Source organism: Helianthus annuus, chromosome 1 (genome assembly GCF_002127325.2).
Source record: "Helianthus annuus cultivar XRQ/B chromosome 1, HanXRQr2.0-SUNRISE, whole genome shotgun sequence".
Lineage (NCBI taxonomy): Eukaryota > Viridiplantae > Streptophyta > Magnoliopsida > Asterales > Asteraceae > Helianthus > Helianthus annuus.
In genome coordinates this window covers 146967532-146986368 of record NC_035433.2, presented here as the reverse complement: position 1 = coordinate 146986368, position 18837 = coordinate 146967532, and the positions used below count along the sequence as shown (strand labels likewise).

Here is an 18837-nt window from a genome sequence, read left to right as displayed (position 1 = left end):
CATGTAGAAGTGAGTAAATATTCCGACTTAAGATGTTGGGTCTGCGGCTCTCAAAACTTCCAAGTTAAAGAGATAATGAAAAAAATTATCGAATCAATAGATAAAAGTGGGTGTATACATACACAACATGTCGAGAAACATCACAAATCCTGCCGACAATAGGATGCTGGGTAGATGGTGAAAGAGGAAAGTGAATGTGAGAGAAAGTATATGATGAATGATTGGGGTGATGGTTGGGTGTGGATCCGACAATGGGATCTAAAAAGGAGATTTCACTATTTTTTTTTCCAAAGATACCGTCTTTTTTCTTTTGCCAATTCAATTGATCAATTATATGATTGTAAATAATGCATTAGAGTATAGGGTGTGGAGCATCGTAAAGATGACACTTAAATAATCAGGGACCCAACTTATATATTGTATAAATATTTAGGCAAAATAATTGTGGGGATCCTATATAATTTAAAATTTTCAGACGAAAAATCGAAAATTTTACACTTCTAAACGAAACATTGGGAGGCAGGTGCCCCCCCGGTTCCCACTAAGCTGCGCCACTGGGGGCGTGGTAAAAAAGGCACGGGGTGGAGTTGGGCGTGAAAAGGGCCCTACCTAGTGTTTAAAAAAAAACTAAGCAATCACAAACCACCAATCAATTCGCGCCACATCACTAACCAAATTGCCCCCAATGTCGGTGAAGAATCCACCGCCCTACACACAACGCCAAACACGAGATGGTTTGGTGGACGTGAACTGGCCTCCACGCCCACACCATGTGGTAATTTGACTGATAATGTCTAATATAGAGCAAATAATACAAAAGATTATATAATAATGCTTCAGTCAGTTTTATTATTAAAAAGTATATACACCTAATTTGCTTAATTAAATTATATATGTCTAGGTCCAGTTTAACTTGCTTTTTTAAGCTTGTTACACTATCTTTTAATATTCAGTACTTCACATAATGATACAATAAAAAAAATCATCATATTAAGTTAAATAAAAATATAAATATACGAATTTTTCATATGTATTTTTAATGGTTTATAAATCATATATCAATGAATAGTTATAACTTGTATAACTAATACAGAGTATTAGTTTTCTAAACCAACTTATTTAAACTAAAAACAAGACTCTTAAACTAGTTAGATTATATAACTATGGGGCTGATAATGGGCAAGTGTTGAACCAGTAAGAGGTAGTAAGAGGTCTGAATAGTAAGATGTCAGAACCACTAAGTGCTGAACTAGTAAGAGATCTGAACCATTAAGGGCCAGTATAATGCAAAACTGTTCAGAGGGCAGAGGTAAATGTCTGACTAGCTCAGATTAGAGGTCTTAACCATTCAAACTTAGTATAATGCTTAACCATTCAGAGGCAAATGCGTGAATCATTCAGAATTCTGCTTGCGAAACAAACATTCTGAACCATTAACTGTTGAATTAGTAAGAGGTCTAAATCAATAAGAGCCTCGTTAAGAGCTAAATAAACAGCTTCTAAGTTGAAACTTAAAACCTAGAGATTAAAAACTATACCTAATCCATTGAAAATGCATACATCTTTTTTAACTTTTCTGAATGATATGATTAAGTATATGTAGATAACTAGTTGAACAAGTAATTTTATGAATAACGAAGGTGCAACTCATAAAACTTGGAAACAATGTCTTTGAATGGCTTCCTTCGAATAAGTATTTTAAATAAGTCACATGATCGTCACAAGCAAAATAGTCACAAGAAATAGTTAAAGCACCAAACGAATATAATGATCATTTTCTTTGAATGTTTTTTTAGAGATGTGACGCACCAAAAAAACTATTTCGTTTACCTGTACATTCTACCACAATGATCAAATATTATTCGATTGAAATAAAACACATGATCAAGTCTTATTATATTTAAATAATCAATTTCGTTTACCCATAAAACTGACTCAAAATAACCGATGATTCGGTTTTGAGGGCTCAGATTAAGTGCGGGTTTGGTTTTGGTTTTGGTTAAGCACACAATAACCGAACGCCATAACAAAACGGGACGTCGAACAAATCAAGCTATGCAATAATTATGGGTCAGCCTCAAGTATTTTATGCTCATGTACAAATCAATAGCATCGGTTAACTAACCTCCTCCAAAAAGTGATCAACCAAAACTGATATAACGAAAACCTATCTAACCATACAAACTAATATCTGAGACCTTCAGGTTAGTTAGGCGGGGCTCAAAAGTAAGGATGAGCAAATGCTACCGGTTCCGAACCGGTACCAATAAGAACTAGTTCTATACCCGTCCGGTGGACGGGTTTTTTCATATTATAATATTATTATAAATATTTTTTCCCATTCTAAACAAAATCATTATTTGTTAACAATTTTTATAGTTGGAATGTAAGCTCAAGTTGAACACGTTTTAAATCTAAGTACACAATCAAAATATTTTAATGTATTTGTAATTTTATCAATTATATTCGGTCAGTGTATTGCATATTAAATTCGGTCAGTGTATTGCCCGGGTCAGTATCCAATTCATTTCTTCCAGAGAATTCTTCCATTTCACACAACCTAGGGTTTTGATGTTCCCTTTGATTTATGATCGAATATGAGGTTCGGTTTCGTTTATTTTTATTGTTATTTGTTTAGATTTCTTCCTTTCGTATGATGTAGTTTTTCAAGTTTATCGGATGTGATGAACAAATCTGATGATTTTGTTTCTATTTTTGTTATTTTTTTTTTTTTGTAAGTAGTACCTATTTTTGTTGCTTGTGTGTTTGATGAACGATTCTGAGTAAAGTTTGTGTCTTGAGAACTTTATTTTGTCAATGACCTCAATGTCGTGTCAAAGTTTTAGTAATTTGATTTTATTGCTAACAGATGATTTGTAGTTAATTTAAATTTATTTTGTATGTTGATGAGCTCTTCAATGGCATCTGTCGATTTCGTTTATTTGAGGGTTATAGGGCTTGTGTGTTGAGAACTTGTTTTGTTTGGCTTCCACTGTACCTACCTAAAGTTGAAAATTCACATGTCTAATTTTTGTACATTTGTTGATACTTTGACTTTTAATTGATGTGCTGAGTATGTAAATTGCGATATACTTTGGCTTCAGGTTGCTTCTCAAATTCAGGGGGTCAATTGGCAGCTGAACTAATGGAAGGTTTTGACTGATTCTTTTTTATATCCAAGACATAAAGGTTATATATTTTATAACAGGGCAACTTAAAGAGTTTTATGAGGTTTAATAATGTGACATATAATATTTGGGTGTTAATATAGATAGAATGAAAAAGGATGTGAAAATAAGATTTAGGGGCCTGGGAATAAGATGAGCTAAAATGGATAACATTTATTCCAATATACCTAACAGACTTGACATAGAATGAAAACCAGCAAGATTCAAACTGGTGGAAATTGGTTTTGGCTGTGGACTGAACTCGAATAATCCTACATTTTTTTAAGAAAACGAAGCTGAATCTCCTGTGTCAGTTGTCAGGTAAGGAATTCTTTTCCTGGTCATCATCAAAACTGTAGACTCTGATAACCTCGCCCCATTTTCAAAGGAGATCGTCTTGGTTTGCTATGTTTTTTAAGCTCGCGAACCTAAATAAAAAATGATTAGTATAGTGTGTTTATCTAATGATGTAGAAACACATAGTGTCACATTAACGTTTATAAATAGCATGCGTCATCACTAATTTCAATGTGCAGATCCGATTTGCAAGGGCTGAAATGAGGGCTACACTTCATGCTCTGTCAATGTCGTGCTGCAAGTTTTCAAAAATATATGACAGATAAATATAAAAAGGAAGAAATGACAGAAAAGGTAAGCCATTGAACTATTGAAGTTAAATTTACCAGCTTGTAATAGTATTTTTCATTGCATCATGCCTCTGTTTCAATTTACGCCCTTTTATAATCGAACTGAAAACAAAAACAGGGTAAGTATATATAGGTTATTTGAAAGTATTGCCATAAAGTTTTCGAATAAATGCATAAATACACATATAGGGTTAAATACATACTTGTGCTTCAAAATTGGCTTCTGCAAACACGATTTGCTCCGTCTCAGTAACCATACGTAGAGGTATTCAAGTGTCTGAAACTTTTGAATGTTTTTTGCATACCATACCATGCTGCATTTAAATAGGCTACATTGCAACCGCCACATCCCACCTTTTTCGCATACCACGTTAGATGATACTCGTCCCAACTTTTTCGCATCTATTTTTATCGCATGTTTTAGTTCTAGTTTCAAGGTAACCGTAATTTCATTATACTCACATCTCAACTTCCCAACTACTATTTTATCACATATGTGTTTTAAAGTTTTATTCCTTTTTTTTAAATAGGCATTATAGTTTATACCTGTTTTATAATAACTAAACTTCATTTTTATAACAATAGATGCAACAAAAAATACAACTGTTAATAGTTAAAGTTCTTTTTTTATTTGTCAAAGCAGGAAAGAATTCATAATAGCGAGGTTGTGGGCCAAAAACTGTCTAATTCAAGGTACATACATTTTTTTTCTTTTAATATTTGGTTCCAACTTTTAATGACGGATGCTATTTATATTAAATAATTACTTATATAAATTTCCTTGTGTCTGCACTTATTTATGTTTTTTAAGATATATCTTTTTTAATTTAATGTAGTATTTATTTATGAGTTACTTGTTTTTTCGTTTTTTTAGAAAGCATAACCTGTTGCAACAATTTTATGGACAATCCATTAGATTTTTATATATGATAGACGTTTCTTGGTAGAATGTAAATCATTAGAATCAAGCTAAAAAATTTATGTAGTAATACATGCTTGTTATCTACTTTTTGCAGGTGTCATTTCATGACAGTAGACTCGTAACACAATCTATAGCTTTTTAATGAAGTTTTATATTTTTAATGTTTTTTTTATAAATCAGAACATGGGTTGTAAAAAAAAGGTTAAACCTTTTGTTGTATATTAGAACGTGGGTTGTGATACCGGCCCAAAATTTCGGATGGTCAAAAGCGAAACTGGAAACCAATCTAGCTAACTGCTGATTCTAGAAGAAATTTCCTATTTTAAAAGGCTGAGATTTCATTTCAGCTTGATCCAATGGTTTAGATTGCTTGATGTTGTTAATACTTGGATTTTGTAACTGCAACGGAGGAGTTTTTTTTTAATCTCTGTAACTGCAACTTACAGTTTTTTTTTAATTTGAAATTTTTGTAAATAGAACGTGGCCTGATTTTCAGTTCAAAAGCAAATTGGGTTTAAAAAGTCAATTTTCCATCTTAGTAACTGCCCCTTGAATTTCTGATTTTAAAGGGCTAAGATTTAATGTTAGCATGATCTAATGGCTCATATTTGTTATTGTTCCCTTTGACTTTAATGGGAACATAAGAATATATAATTTCCCAAACCGACATGATTTTCGGTACCGAAGCGTTTCGCTACCGTTATTTACCTTCAAATACCGGTTCATACCGGTACAGGTAGCAAACCAAGTATTTTTGGTACCAGTACCGGTACCTATTTTTTGAAATTTTCAGTAACGGTTGATATACCGAACTCATACCTGATCAAAAGTTATTTTGAAGGAAAAATACTGTTATTCATTTGTTGTTCCGAAATCGACAGACTTAAAAATAATTAACTACAAGTTATAAATTTACATGGAGATAGTAGGTAAACGGGCAACAAGCTGCGCCGCTACCCCTTTTTGAATAGCAAAACTAAGCCTTTTAAAAACTACGTTCATAGATCTCGGGGTCATAACATTACTATGCATGACCCTTTGAACTCGACTAAGTAGGTCCAAAAATTGTAGGGCTCGGGACTCGATCCCGTGACCTCTGATATAAACAGCAACAACACCACCACTGGTCTAAACCACCAGATCTTTATTTAGAAAAGAAAAAAAAGAAATGGTTTTAAAAAAGAATTCTTTAGTCAGATCTTTTAGCTAAAGAAATGCTTTTAAAAAAGAAAAAAAAAAAGAATTCTTTAGTCAAATCTTTTGTCTAATATCCAATCCTTGCAATAATGCAGAGCACATGTTTCCAAACGTTCAGTTCTTGAATTACTATCAATCTTTGAGTGGCATACACAAATTTGTGATTCTTTCATTTTGAAACAGTTATCATGGCAGATGCGCTTGTTGCGGTCCTTGTGAAGGAGGTGGTGCGGACACTCGGTTCTGTAGCTACCCAAGAGTTTGCTCTGCTTCGGGGACTCAAAAACGATATTTTGAGTCTCAAGGATGATTTCGAACAGATCCAAGCTGTTCTTCAAGACGCAGAAGAGAAGCGTGTCAAGAGTAACGCTGTAGAGGCATGGCTTAAGCGTCTCAGATCTGCATCCTTGGAGGCTGAAAATGTGCTAGACGAGATCTCAACTGAGGCTTTGTTGCAAAGTCTACACAAACAAAGAGTCCAATACAGGGTAAAAGCCTTCTTCTCCTCTAATCATAATAAATATATGACCCGTGTTAGGATTGCTCACAAGGTCAAAGACATAAGAAGGAAGCTAAATGACATCACCTCCAAGAGAATTGAGTTAGATTTGACCCCTTCAGTTCCCACAAGTCATGTTGACGATACTGAAGTTGTGGGTCAGATGCCGCCAGATAGGGAAACAAGCTCGGTTATACATGATACTTCAGTTATCATGGGAAGAAATGAAGAAAGGGATATGGTAATAGGAGATATATGTAACAAGGATATAGGGAAACACGAGAATGGGGAGGTTCGGGTGTACGGTATATGGGGTATGGGAGGTTTGGGAAAGACTACTCTGGCTCAGTTGGTCTATAACCATGAAACGGTGGATCAATATTTCGACTTAAAATGTTGGGTCTACGTATCTGAAAACTTCCAAGTTAAGGAGATAATGAAAAAAATTATTGAATCAATAGATAAAAGTGGGTGTACACTTACACAACTAGAGACGTTGCATGAGTCCCTGCAAAGCAAATTAAGGGGAAAAAAGTTTCTAATTGTACTAGATGACGTTTGGGTTGAAGAAAATGAAAAGGCCAAGTGGGAGGAGTTAAGTAAAACATTAAGTTGTGGGGCTGAAGAAAGTATTGTAGTGATGACAACGCGGTCACAAACAACTACTCGAATGATGGCTAGGGTTCCTGAGTTACAACATAAACTAGGATGTTTATCGAAAGAGAATGCGTGGTTGTTATTTAAGAAGCTTGCTTTTGCACAAGGAAGAGAGGGGGGTGACATAAGTGAGCTAGAGCCTATTGGAAGAGAAATTGTTGAGAAATGTAAAGGGTTGCCTTTGGCAGTGAAGACCTTGGGTAGCTTAATGTGGTCAAAAAGTAGTACAAACTATTGGCAATATGTGAAAGACAACAATTTATGGGAGTTGGAAGAAATTAATGTGGTGCCTGCTATTTTGAAATTAAGCTATGATAACTTGCTTCCACATCTAAAGAGATGCTTTACTTATTGTTGTTTGTTTCCTAAAGGTTATGCTATGACAAAGGATGAATTGACTACGTTGTGGGTGGCAAACGGTTTTATTCCACCCAAAGGAGGAAAGGACTTGTATATGCTCGGGGAGGAAATTTTTAATTGCTTGGTTTGGAGGTCCTTCTTCATTGTTAAGGCTAACTCCCAAGATCATGAATATGTAATGCATGATCTCATACATGACATGGCACGACTTGTGATGGGAGATGATTGTTTAGTCATAGAGCCCGGCAAGGAGGTTATAATCCCAAATGGGGTCCTTCATTTGAGCTCATCATGTCCAGATTATCACTTTTCACCACAAGAGTTAGGCAAGTTAACATCATTAAGGTCGGTTTTCATGTTCGGAGACGGAGACAAGTATAAATGTAACATTAGCCAGATTTTCAGCCACGTGCATCTAAGGGTATTATACTTGCGCGATGTCGACCTGAATGCATTGCCAGAATCAGTCTGCAAACTCAAACATTTAAGATACTTGAATTTGTCGGACTCAAGAATAAAAGTTTTATCTGAGTCCATTATTTATCTCCAAAACTTGCAAATGCTGCTTCTGGAAGATTGTATGAGATTGGAGAAGTTGCCTAAAGGCCTCAGATACATGAGGAATCTTCAACGTTTGGACATCACTAAGTGTTATTCTCTCAGTCATTTGCCACGTGGAATCAAAGAACTATCTAGTCTCCGAACACTTCCATTTTTTCCTCTTAACAAGAGTAAGGAAGAGAGTGTGACCAAAATAGGAGAATTGGGGAGTCTAAATCTTCTTGAGGGGAATTTAAAGATAGCTGGACTAGTGTTTGTTGGAAGTTTAAGTGAAGCCAAGAGTGCCAATCTCAAATGCAAAACAAATTTGTCAGGTTTGGGGTTACATTGGTCAGAAAACGCTTTTGAAAGACGTAGACAGCAAATGTTCACACATGATGAAGAGGTTCTCAAGGGACTAGAACCGACTTCTAGTCTCAAGGAATTGAGTATATACGATTACATGGGAAAGATTATTTCTCCGAGTTGGATGGTTAATTTAAAGAATTTGGTTGGAATCAAGTTTGATGGGTGTAAGAAATGTGAGCATATTCCAGCACTTGGGAGATTACCCAATCTTAGAGTCATTGAACTGAGCTTTATGGATTCACTGAAGTGTTTCCATGATGACGACACAAGTATGTTAGGAGACACCACCACTATGTTTCTTTCTTTACAAAAATTATACATCTCCTGGTGTCCAAGTTTGAATGCCTTGCCAGGTAACCTTCCAAAACTCGAGGTTTTATCATTATATCGCTGTAAGAAGTTAGTTTCCCTACCAGATGAAATTCAAAGTTTCAATTTTATGAAGACACTTCAAATAACTGGATGTAAGCTTCTAAGGAAAAGGTATGACAAGGAGATCGGTGTAGACTGGCAAAAAATTTCTCACATTCCCACTATCCAAATTGATCTATTGTAAGACTATTTTTTTACCCCTCGAACTATTATGCTTACTTTTATTTTTAATAATACTGAGGAAATTAATTTAATTGTAAAATGAACCAGGAGAAATTTTCATTTTAACTCTCACTTTCCTTAAGATGGTTCAGCTGGCCAAACGTGAGCTTATTTCTTTTGTTTATCAAAAGAGTAGTGCCTGTAGTTTCAGACTTCAAAAAACGAATGACTAAAGTGTTTTTGGTTTTTTAATAATGTTATTTTGTTTCAGTTGATTTTTTTATTTCATATTCATATGAACTTATTTCTGCTACCATAATAATGTTTTAGAAAGACTTATGAGTCCATATATAAAATAACATATATATATATACACACACAAAATATGATTCTTGTTTCATTATGTGTATAAATAACAAAATTCATGAAATCTTTTCTTATTTAGTCCTGAAGATGATGATGACGAAGAAGATGAAGAGAAGATTGATGAGATTGACAAATGATGGTCGGTGACTTAAATATGGTATTTGCGTCTTGTTCATGACGTGCACAAAAATTGGCACTCTAAACACAAGGTAACCCTTGGCGTCTAGATTTTTATGTTTTGGTCTACTTTTGTTGAATTTGGTTAATTAAATTTGTGGTATAAACGCTAGTTTGGTTTAGTTTCTTCAAAAAGGAGTTAGGATCATGTATGTTTTGGTTTGCCGTGTTTGAAGCTGGGTATATACACATCATGTGGTCCCTAGTCGTCTTTGTAGTTATGTATTGAAGCTTTCCAATTAAATAATATGTGTGCGATTGATTTATTTATATAAAGGAGTTTTGTGTCTGATTATTTTTTTCATTCAGAATTACATAAACGTACTCTTAAAAAGTAAGTTTTTTCTTGTTGGGTATTGTTTGAGCCAACCTTCAAAAACACAAAGGTGCCATGCGCCAAAGTGCATCCATCAAAGCATCACAATACGTTCATTCTCCTCGCATACGGGATAAGTTCCCACACCTTTTCTCCTAATTTTGCTTTTCAAAATTTTAACATATAACTTTGAGCATTGATATCTCAAATTTTAGCTCTGTTTTGGACGCAGTTTGATTTGTTACCAAACTCATATAGTTGAATACAAACCTAAACACTAATGATCGAAATAACAATAGTTACATATATTTATGTCCAAAGTTAGAACAATAATCATCAGTGGCGGACTCAGGAATTTTTCCATGGGGGTGCGGACCATTTTTAAAAATTTTAGGCCCCAAGGTAGTAAAAAATCGGTTCGTATCGGGTCGGGTCGGGTCATGTAAAACAAAAGAACATCGAACTAAATTTATATAATCATCAAAAATATGTCAAACCATTTTACAAACATAATTAAAACGTCACCCTACGGGTTTTCATTTTTTGAAATCTATCCAAAACATGACTCCATAACATATTACATAATATATCAACTATTCAAGCCCTAGAAATCATAATGTAAATAACCCTAAAAATCATCTAAACAACATATACACCATAAAAAGAAAAAGCCAAACATTCTTCTCTAACAAATATAACCCACCAGATGTACTGTATGGTGTATGCGGCTATAAAAAAAAAGCAAAATATCATCACTAACAAAATATAATCCACCATATAACATAATGAAAAACAAAACGAAGCACGTGTCTACTGTCATGGTTAGTATGCGGCTAATATCAACCAAAATTCATCAAAAATAACAAAGAAATTTACCTGTGTTCGATCGTCGGTGGTATGGTGACTGATTACGGTGGTATAGAGAGAGCGGGAGAGAACATGTAAGGGTTTTGGGCTTGTTTATTTATTTTAGTTTGAAATATTGTTGATTTGTTGGGTTTGTTTATTGGGCTAAGACTTAGTAGTGGGCTAGTTAAAGGTATTGGGTATTTGGGTTTAGTTATTTAGGTATTAAAAGTCATATAATTTAGGTAGTATTTAAAAAAAAATAAGAGTTTACTAAAAAAAATAAAATATAAATTGATAACACTTTTTACCTAAGGGGTGCAGACGAAAAATTCTAAGGGGTGCGGACGGAAAATTCCAAGGGGTGCGGACGGGATTTTCGACGGAACTTAACACTAAATTTTTTTTTCCCGGGGGTGCGCCCGCCCACCCTACCTTTGTCTTAAGTCCGCCCTTGATAATCATATTTCCCATTTTGTGAAAACTCATTTTCACATATTTTTTTTCCGAAACAGAGTGTTGTAAATGGTCTTGATCGACATATTTATGTTTGAGAAAAATGCTCGGATAGTCCCTATGGTTTGCTCATTTTTCACCTTAAGTCCCTAACTTTCACCTCAATCTATGATTCTCTTCAACCTGTAACAAGATGAATGGTATGAAAAATGTGAGTCAGCAACAGAAGGTGAAGATGAGAACAACGATGAACTAACAAATTAATTATATAACTACAAAAATATTAAGTATATATTGACAGTGTTACAAGCATTTTTTGTGACTGATAAAACGGCTAAGTTATTCTCTATCATGTCACTTTAATTCCTTAATTGTTGAAAAATATGTCCTATTTCCCGGCGGTGATGATGGCGACGATGGCGGTTGTGGTGGGATGGTTGTGGGCAGTGGTGGTTACGGTGAAGGGGGGGAGGGGGTAGATGGTGGTGGTGGTTGAAGGTGGAGATGGTGATGGTGGTGTGGAGTGGAGTGAGGAAGATGAAGTGGGTAGGGTGGGTGGTGGGTCACACATAAATTGTAAAATGTTAATTATATTTCTTTTAACTTTTTTGTTATTAATTTGACAGTAAGGGTATTTTTGTCATTTCACACGCACCTAACAACAAAAACTAACCCACATCCACGCCATGGACTATCCGGGAACGAAATTCAAAACTTGGGGACTATAGGTATAATTTTAGAAAGTTAGAAACTAAAGGTGAAAAATAGACAAACCACATGAACTATTCGAGCATTTTTCTCTATTTTGTGCATGAGTTCTTGGGGAATTTGGGTTGGATATCCACTAATGTAGTGCATTCAGGGTTGTACACTTTCTTAGTTTTTTTTTTTTTTTTTTTTTTTTTTTTGAACTTATTGATGCATGACAAAAACACAAATATAGATAATACTAAAAATGCGGAGTGAGGGTTAGATTCAATTGGCAAAGCTATTGTAGTTATGTATTTATGTGGTGTTACTCGTGTTGAGGTTAAAATTGACAGCCCATTATTGAAATGTAAAATAAAGTATAAATAACTAAATTCAAAGATTCGTGTGTTTACGATAAAAACAAAATAAATGAAAGTTGTAAAAATTGTGAAAAAAAAAACCCTTGACAAAATATGGTGGTTTTTCACAAACTTCAACCCATTGAAGAGTGTCGCTCAATTATGTAAAAAATAAATTGTGTAAAAAATAAGCTAAAAGTTCATTATCTCTCAATCGCTCAAAATTTCCAAAGGAAGTGCTATTTAGCTTTGTGTTTTCTTTTTCTTTTTGCGTTATCACAAATTGGATATGAATAACTGATTTAGAGTTTCGTATATGATTTTCAAATGTGGACTCTCAGAGCAAATAACTAGTATACTTGCATCGGTTTTTTTTTCACTAAAACTCACTTCAATTTTAATATCTGAGTTGTATGTCTTTTAGAAATCGTACACAAAAAAACGTGTCATTGTATTCCAACGTATTAGAATCCTAACCATATTAATATATGAAAAGGCCCAATTTTACAATCTGCTTTAGGTCGGCCCTACCATTGACTCATTTACGTCTCTCATTACTGCAAACAAAGCGAAAGTTATGCTCATTTTTATAAGTCGGGTCATTTTCTATAGCTTATCCTTTTAAGCAACTCTATATCAACTTTAGGCATGGACCACGAAGGATCCCATTTTCTGCATCATTGAGTTGTACTATTGGAAATCCTAGAATGTGGTGCATTGTGGGGTTGTACACTTAACCATCCATTTTACATTATCAAATCCAGGCCTATTCTTGTTTTGGGATATAGGACACTATGATGCATTGGGACGGGTATGAGAACGGGGTACGGGGACGAGTACGGGAACGGAAAACGGCAAAACTAAAAAATTCAAGAAGCAGGGATGGGACGGTTACGGGAATAAAAACATATAAAAAAAATAAATATATATTAAAGATAATGTAACACAAAACCCCAAAATAGTTATATTTATGTATATATAATGTTAATTTATACTTTTTATGTAGATGTATAGATAAGTTTATAAGTTTAAGGACTAAATGTAAACTAGTGAAGATGGATGGGGTTAAATGTTTAAATACATAAACTACTTTTACACTTTTTATGTAGAAAACTACAAGTTTTAATGTTTAAATATACACTAATAAAAATAGAGGGGTTAAATGTTGAAATAACTAAATTTATTTAAACAAAAAAAAAAAAACCTAAAACACACCAATACGCAGCCGCTCTTTCTTCCCCCTTCTTCCTGGACACATTGTTTAAACTGACTTCCTGCCTAAAATTAGCCATGGATCGTTGTACCAAAACGATTTAGAACGTCGTACCAGTTGAATCGGAACATGGTACTAATTCAATTCGGATCGCTGTACCCAAGCAGTCCCCGGGACCCAACATGTCGGGGACGTTTCCCGGCAGTCCCTGTGCCGTTTCCGTCCCCTAGCAGTCCCCGGGACGGGAGACGGCACCTCAATGGCGTTTCTGTGCTTCCGAGATAGGGCATCGTGGGGTTGTGTATAGTTGGGCTTTTTGTCTTTGTTGTGCAGGTTGGGTTGTACATCGTGTCACTTGTATAGGTATATCATTTGTTAAATCAGGGTATAGGATTCGAGAGACGAATACAAACGGGATTCACAAATTTCTTTTATTAGCTTTTTGTGAATTAATAAACTTGATTACAAGTACTCGATATTTAAAAACTAAACATCCTAGACTAATACGAATTATATTTCTTCTCTAACTCAAATACTAAACAATACTTATCTAAACAAATAATAATAAACCTAATACTAATAGATAATTCAAATAATAATTAAATAACTTTAGTTATTATTTTACTAGTTTAGTCCTTCGACTTAAGATCTTCTCAAGACTGCCTCTTGAGATCATCCGTACTTTCCTAGTTGATGTTGTAATTTCATCATCATTTGTACCGGGTGATTACTCGCGCTTCACGAGGGGGTCAACATTTAATAAAATTTGTATGGAAGATAAAAATAAATACGACGCAAAGGTGAGCTCGGAATTCAAGAGAACATATGTTGTGAAAATAAGCGTTGAATATCACGTCATATTTTAAAGGTTGTAAGAGGAAGAAAAGAGTTAATTACTGTTTTCGTCCCCGAGGTTTCTCAAAAATAACGGTTTCAGTCCATTAGTTTAAAAATTGCGATTTCAGTCCATTAGTTTCATTTTCGTAACCATTTCAGTCCACTAACTTAACTCCATCCATTTATTTTGTTAACTTTGAGTTAACTAACTAATTCAGGGACGGTTTGCGTCAGTTTTAGAAACACATGGACTTAAGTGTAAACTCTAAAACATTAAAACAAAAAAAAAAGTAAATTCCAAAAAATAAAAAAAAATCCAAAAAACCAAACAAATTCCAAAAAATTCTAAAAAATCATAAAAATTCTAAAAAATTCTAAAAAATCCAAAAAATCCGTTTCGGCGCAAACTGTTTCGAACCCGAACCGTTTCGAGCTGAACCGTCCGTACCGTTTCGAATCGAACCGTTTCGACGCGAATCGTTTCGACCCGTACCATTTCGAAGCCGAACCGTTTCGAGCTGAACCGTTTAGAACCGAACCGTTTCGACCCGTACCGTTTCGAAGCCGAACCGTTTCAAGCCGTACCGTTTCGAACCGAACCGTGCCGTTTCGAACCGAACTGTGCCGTTTCGAACCGAACCGTTTCGAGCTGAACCGTTTCAAACCAAACCGTGTCGTATCGAATCGAACCGTTTCGAGCTGAACCGTATCGAACCGTACCGTTTCGACCCGAACCGTTTCGAAGTCGTACCGTTTCGAAGCCGAACCGTTTCGGTTCGATACGGCACGGTTCGATACAGCACGGTTTGCGTCGAAACGGTACAGCTTGAAACGGTTCGGTTCGATGCGACACGGTTCGGTTCGAAACGGTTCAGCTCGAAACGGTTCGGTTCAAAACGGCACGGTTCGGTTCAAAACGGTACGGCTTGAAACGGTTCGACTTCGAAACGGTACGGGTCGAAACGGTTCGGTTCGAAACGGTTCAGCTCGAAACGGTTCGGCTTCGAAACGGTACGGGTCGAAACGGTTCGGCTCGAAACGGTACGGGTCGAAACGGTTCGCGTCGAAACGGTTCAGCTCGAAACGGTTCCGGTCGAAACGGTACGGACAGTTCAGCTCGAAACGGTTCGGGTCGAAACGGTACGAGTCGAAACGGTTCGCGTCGAAACGGTTAAGCTCGAAACGGTTCGGGTTCGAAACAGTTCGCGCCGAAACGGATTTTTTGGATTTTTTAGAATTTTTATGATTTTTTAGAATTTTTATTATTTTTTAGAATATTTGGGAATTTGTTTGGTTTTTTTGGAATTTTTTTGATTTTTTGGAATTTACTATTGGGAAATTGGCTGTAATAATCCCACCTAGACCTTATTGGCCATTAATAATCCCACCTCAGAATATTCCCCCCACCAGTCCCACCTTTCACCTATTTTTCCTACAATGGTCCCCCGTTAAAAAAAACTTAACGGAGTTAAGCTTTTTTCCAAATGACAAACATATTTTTTAAGGCTTTTTATTAGAATGACGATACGAGTCCATTGATGTAAAACTTGTTTCAAAACGGTGCTCCAAACGATGAAAACGACGCTTCAATTCGGGTGTTTAAATTTCCAATTAACCAAAATTAACTCACTTGGAGCACCATTTCGAAGTAAGTTTTACATCAATGGACTCGTATCATCGTTCTGATCAAAAGCCCTAAAAAATCTGTTTGTAATTTGGAAAAAAACTTAACTCCGTTAAGTTTTTTTAACGGGGGACCACTGTAGGAAAAATAGGTGAAAGGTGGGACTGGTGGGGGGAATATTCTGAGGTGGGATTATTAATGGCCAATAAGGTCTATGTGGGATTATTACAGGCCAATTCCCCTTTACTATTTTTTTGTTTTAATGTTTTAGAGTTTACACTTAAGTCCCTGTGTTTCTAAAACTGACGCAAACCGTCCCTGAATTAGTTAGTTAACTCAAAGTTAACAAAATAAATGGATGGAGTTAAGTTAGTGGACTGAAATGGTTACGAAAATGAAACTAATGGATTGAAATTGCAATTTTTAAACTAATGGACTGAAACCGTTATTTTTGACAAACCTCAGGGACGAAAACAGTAATTAACTCGGAAGAAAAAGGAAACATTATGCTCATGCCTCAAGGACCTGTACATAACCACGAAAACTCGGTTTTTAATTTATATCAGAATTTAGATAAAAAAAAAATAAGCACGTTGCAATGATACATTAGAAATCTTGTAAAACATCACCATTTTAAAAGTTATGAAAGAAAAAAAAAACAGAATTATGCCCAAAATTGATTATAAAATTTGAAAAAAAAAATAAGTTATTACAAAGCCATTCCAAATTCATTATTCAGATTAAAAGTACAGTCTTGAAATTTTAATTCGAAAAGTCTAGCCTTTTTAAAAGGTACTCCAGCAGCCCAGCATGTAATAACCCGATTTATTTTAAACCCTAAAATGTAATGTTTTATCACTAAAGGAATGTAGTATTGATTTCTGATTACCGTTATAATGACACGTCAGCCCTATATCGGGCGGAGTGTTACAATTATGGTATTAGAGCTCAGGCTCTTTCATGCCGAAAATATTTTTAAAACAAAACCTGTGAGGTAATGGGTATACACCAGGCTAGAAGGTTTTTCCTCTTATACTTGTCATCACCATTGTACCCTATTGTTGTAGATGCCTCCGATTAGAAGAACTAGCCTACACAATTCGAGCTCATCGTCTAGGTGTCGCAATCTTAACACCGTGGTCCAACGTGTTGTCAAAGGACTGCTCCCTAATTTGATGCAAAGTGTCACTCAAAACATGTATACCAAGCTACTCCCTAACCTCATGAAATCTGTTATGCAAGAAATGTGTGAGGAAATAAACGACAAGGCACCTTCAACTCCTCCTTGTTTGCCAACTCCCCCTCATTCGCCAACTCCCCCTTGTTCACCAACTCCTCCCCGTTCACCACCCAAAGCCAAGAAAGTGAAAGATACTTTTTTCCCCGCCCACTGTTGCTATTAACAAATGGCTCTCAAGATTTCAGAAGCAACACCCCTGATCCTTTAGCTCTAGTGCTACATCGATAGAAGCACAAGATTGGAACACTGAGAAAATTTTTGAAGCCTTTGGAGTGAGTGATGAGTTCAAGGCAAGATTGGTTGCTTATAAGCTGGAGGACAACTCCTAAACGTGGTGGCAAACTGTTAAACACTCAAGAGGCGGTGATGCATTTGCTGCTACACTCACATGGGAGGGTTTCAAGACATTGTTCTACCAGCAGTATTTTCCGGTTGCATTCAGGGAGGAATACATTCGAGAATTTGCCTCCATCAAACAGAGGGAAAATGAACCAATGTCTGAATTCATGGAACAGTTCACAAGGCTTCCTAGGCTTGGACCCAACTTCACAGGTCTAAAAATTGAATTGGGATCTATGTGAAAGGGTTAAATGGTTGATTGTGAATCAATAATTTAAAGATGTCACTGAAGTGGAAAATGCAGTACAAGACCTTGAAATTGCAAATAAGTTAATGAAACTGCAATACGGTGGGAACCTCATGAATAATCCCACCCTAATCACTAGACAATCCATTTCTCAACCCAACCTCTGGACACCAAAAGTCAAACTCCAATATAAACAAAGGAACCAGCATGGGGGTTCTTAAAGTAGTAAAACTACTCCTCCGCAAAACCAACAACAACCACGCCAACTGTGTAACACTTGTGGACAACCCCATTCTCGTGTATGCCTCAAAATCACAAGAGGGTGTTACATTTGTAAACAAACTGGACATTCGATTTAGAACTGCTCTCAACCACCGAAATATACCAAAAAAGTTCTGCTACACCTACTACTGGGGTAAACATTGTGCCACGCACTACCGGCGGAAGAGTGTTCGCTTTAACCGCTGACAATAAAGCAACTGAGCTTGCAAAACAACAGCACGAATATGATGCGATTGGTCGAGAATAGGGATGGCAATCAAACCCGAACCCGATGGGTAAACCCGAAACCCGACACATTTGGGACGGGTTTGGGGTCGGTTAATCGGGTTTGGGACGGGTTTGGGAATAGTTTTTATTTTTTTCGCGGGTTTGGGACGGGTTTGCGATTTAGTGATATACCCGTTTACCCGACCCAATTACCCGATAAAGTGTACCCGTTTACCCGATTGTATACCCGATATAATTTCTTTTATATTATTAATATGTATATATATGATACATCCATTTTTTACACATATAGGTATTCTATTCCGTATACATTGTAGTTATTTGATGTATATTTTTATAATAACAATACAAAATGTAACCGGTTAGTAGTTACCCGATAGATACCCAATGGGTTTTGAGATGAGTATACCCAACAAGTAATCTTTTTAAATTAACGGGTTTACCCGAAACCCGCGGGTATACCCGATACCCGATGGGTATTTACCCGCTAGAAACCCGACGGGTTTTGGGACGGGTTTGGGACAAGCTTATCTAATCGGGTTTGGGTTTGGGATTACCTAAACCCGTCCCAAACCCGACACATTGCCATCCCTAGTCGAGAACCTTAAGAAAGAGCTTCCCTACTTTAAATTCTTGTCATTTGATTTTAAAGACTTTGTCGTTTCTTATTTTGAACTCCTTGGATTATGGAATAAAACATAGTTTATTACAATAATTAATTTCTT

General features: G+C 35.8%; 1 protein-coding gene and 1 long non-coding RNA gene across 13 annotated transcripts; one reads left to right on the top strand and one right to left on the bottom strand.

The window, feature by feature from the left end:
* The first annotated feature begins 2416 nt into the window (after positions 1 to 2416).
* On the top strand, positions 2417 to 9725 carry LOC110883569 (putative disease resistance protein RGA1). Of its 12 annotated transcripts, none has more exons than XM_035976179.1 (6): positions 2439 to 2602; positions 3105 to 3152; positions 3704 to 3818; positions 4455 to 4507; positions 6117 to 8910; positions 9338 to 9725. In XM_035976179.1, the coding sequence occupies exons 5-6, from the start codon at positions 6122 to 6124 to the stop codon at positions 9393 to 9395; spliced, it is 2847 nt and encodes a 948-aa protein (XP_035832072.1). In that variant the 5' UTR covers positions 2439 to 2602; positions 3105 to 3152; positions 3704 to 3818; positions 4455 to 4507; positions 6117 to 6121; the 3' UTR covers positions 9396 to 9725. The 12 variants fall into 12 exon arrangements, 7 of the variants coding, with proteins under 7 accessions (XP_035832072.1, XP_021986996.2, XP_021987006.2 ...); XM_022131304.2 differs by having other exon boundaries at positions 3105 to 3189; XM_022131314.2 differs by having other exon boundaries at positions 2440 to 2602; positions 4458 to 4507.
* Positions 3322 to 4257, bottom strand: LOC118481080. Its single transcript, XR_004864325.1, has 3 exons — positions 4018 to 4257; positions 3851 to 3916; positions 3322 to 3759 (listed from the first exon to the last, which is right to left on the bottom strand). It is a non-coding gene; the product is annotated as an uncharacterized LOC118481080 (long non-coding RNA).
* Positions 9726 to 18837: the final 9112 nt, after the last annotated feature.

What these genes read in the sequence shown, in the direction of transcription:
- LOC110883569 (XM_035976179.1), top strand. Translation starts at nt 6,122, where the DNA reads ATGGCAGATGCGCTTGTTGCGGTCCTTGTGAAGGAGGTGGTGCGGACA. An exon ending in ACTATCCAAATTGATCTATT is followed by an intron (nt 8,911 to 9,337) that starts GTAAGACTATTT and finishes TTTCTTATTTAG; the next exon opens with TCCTGAAGATGATGATGACG.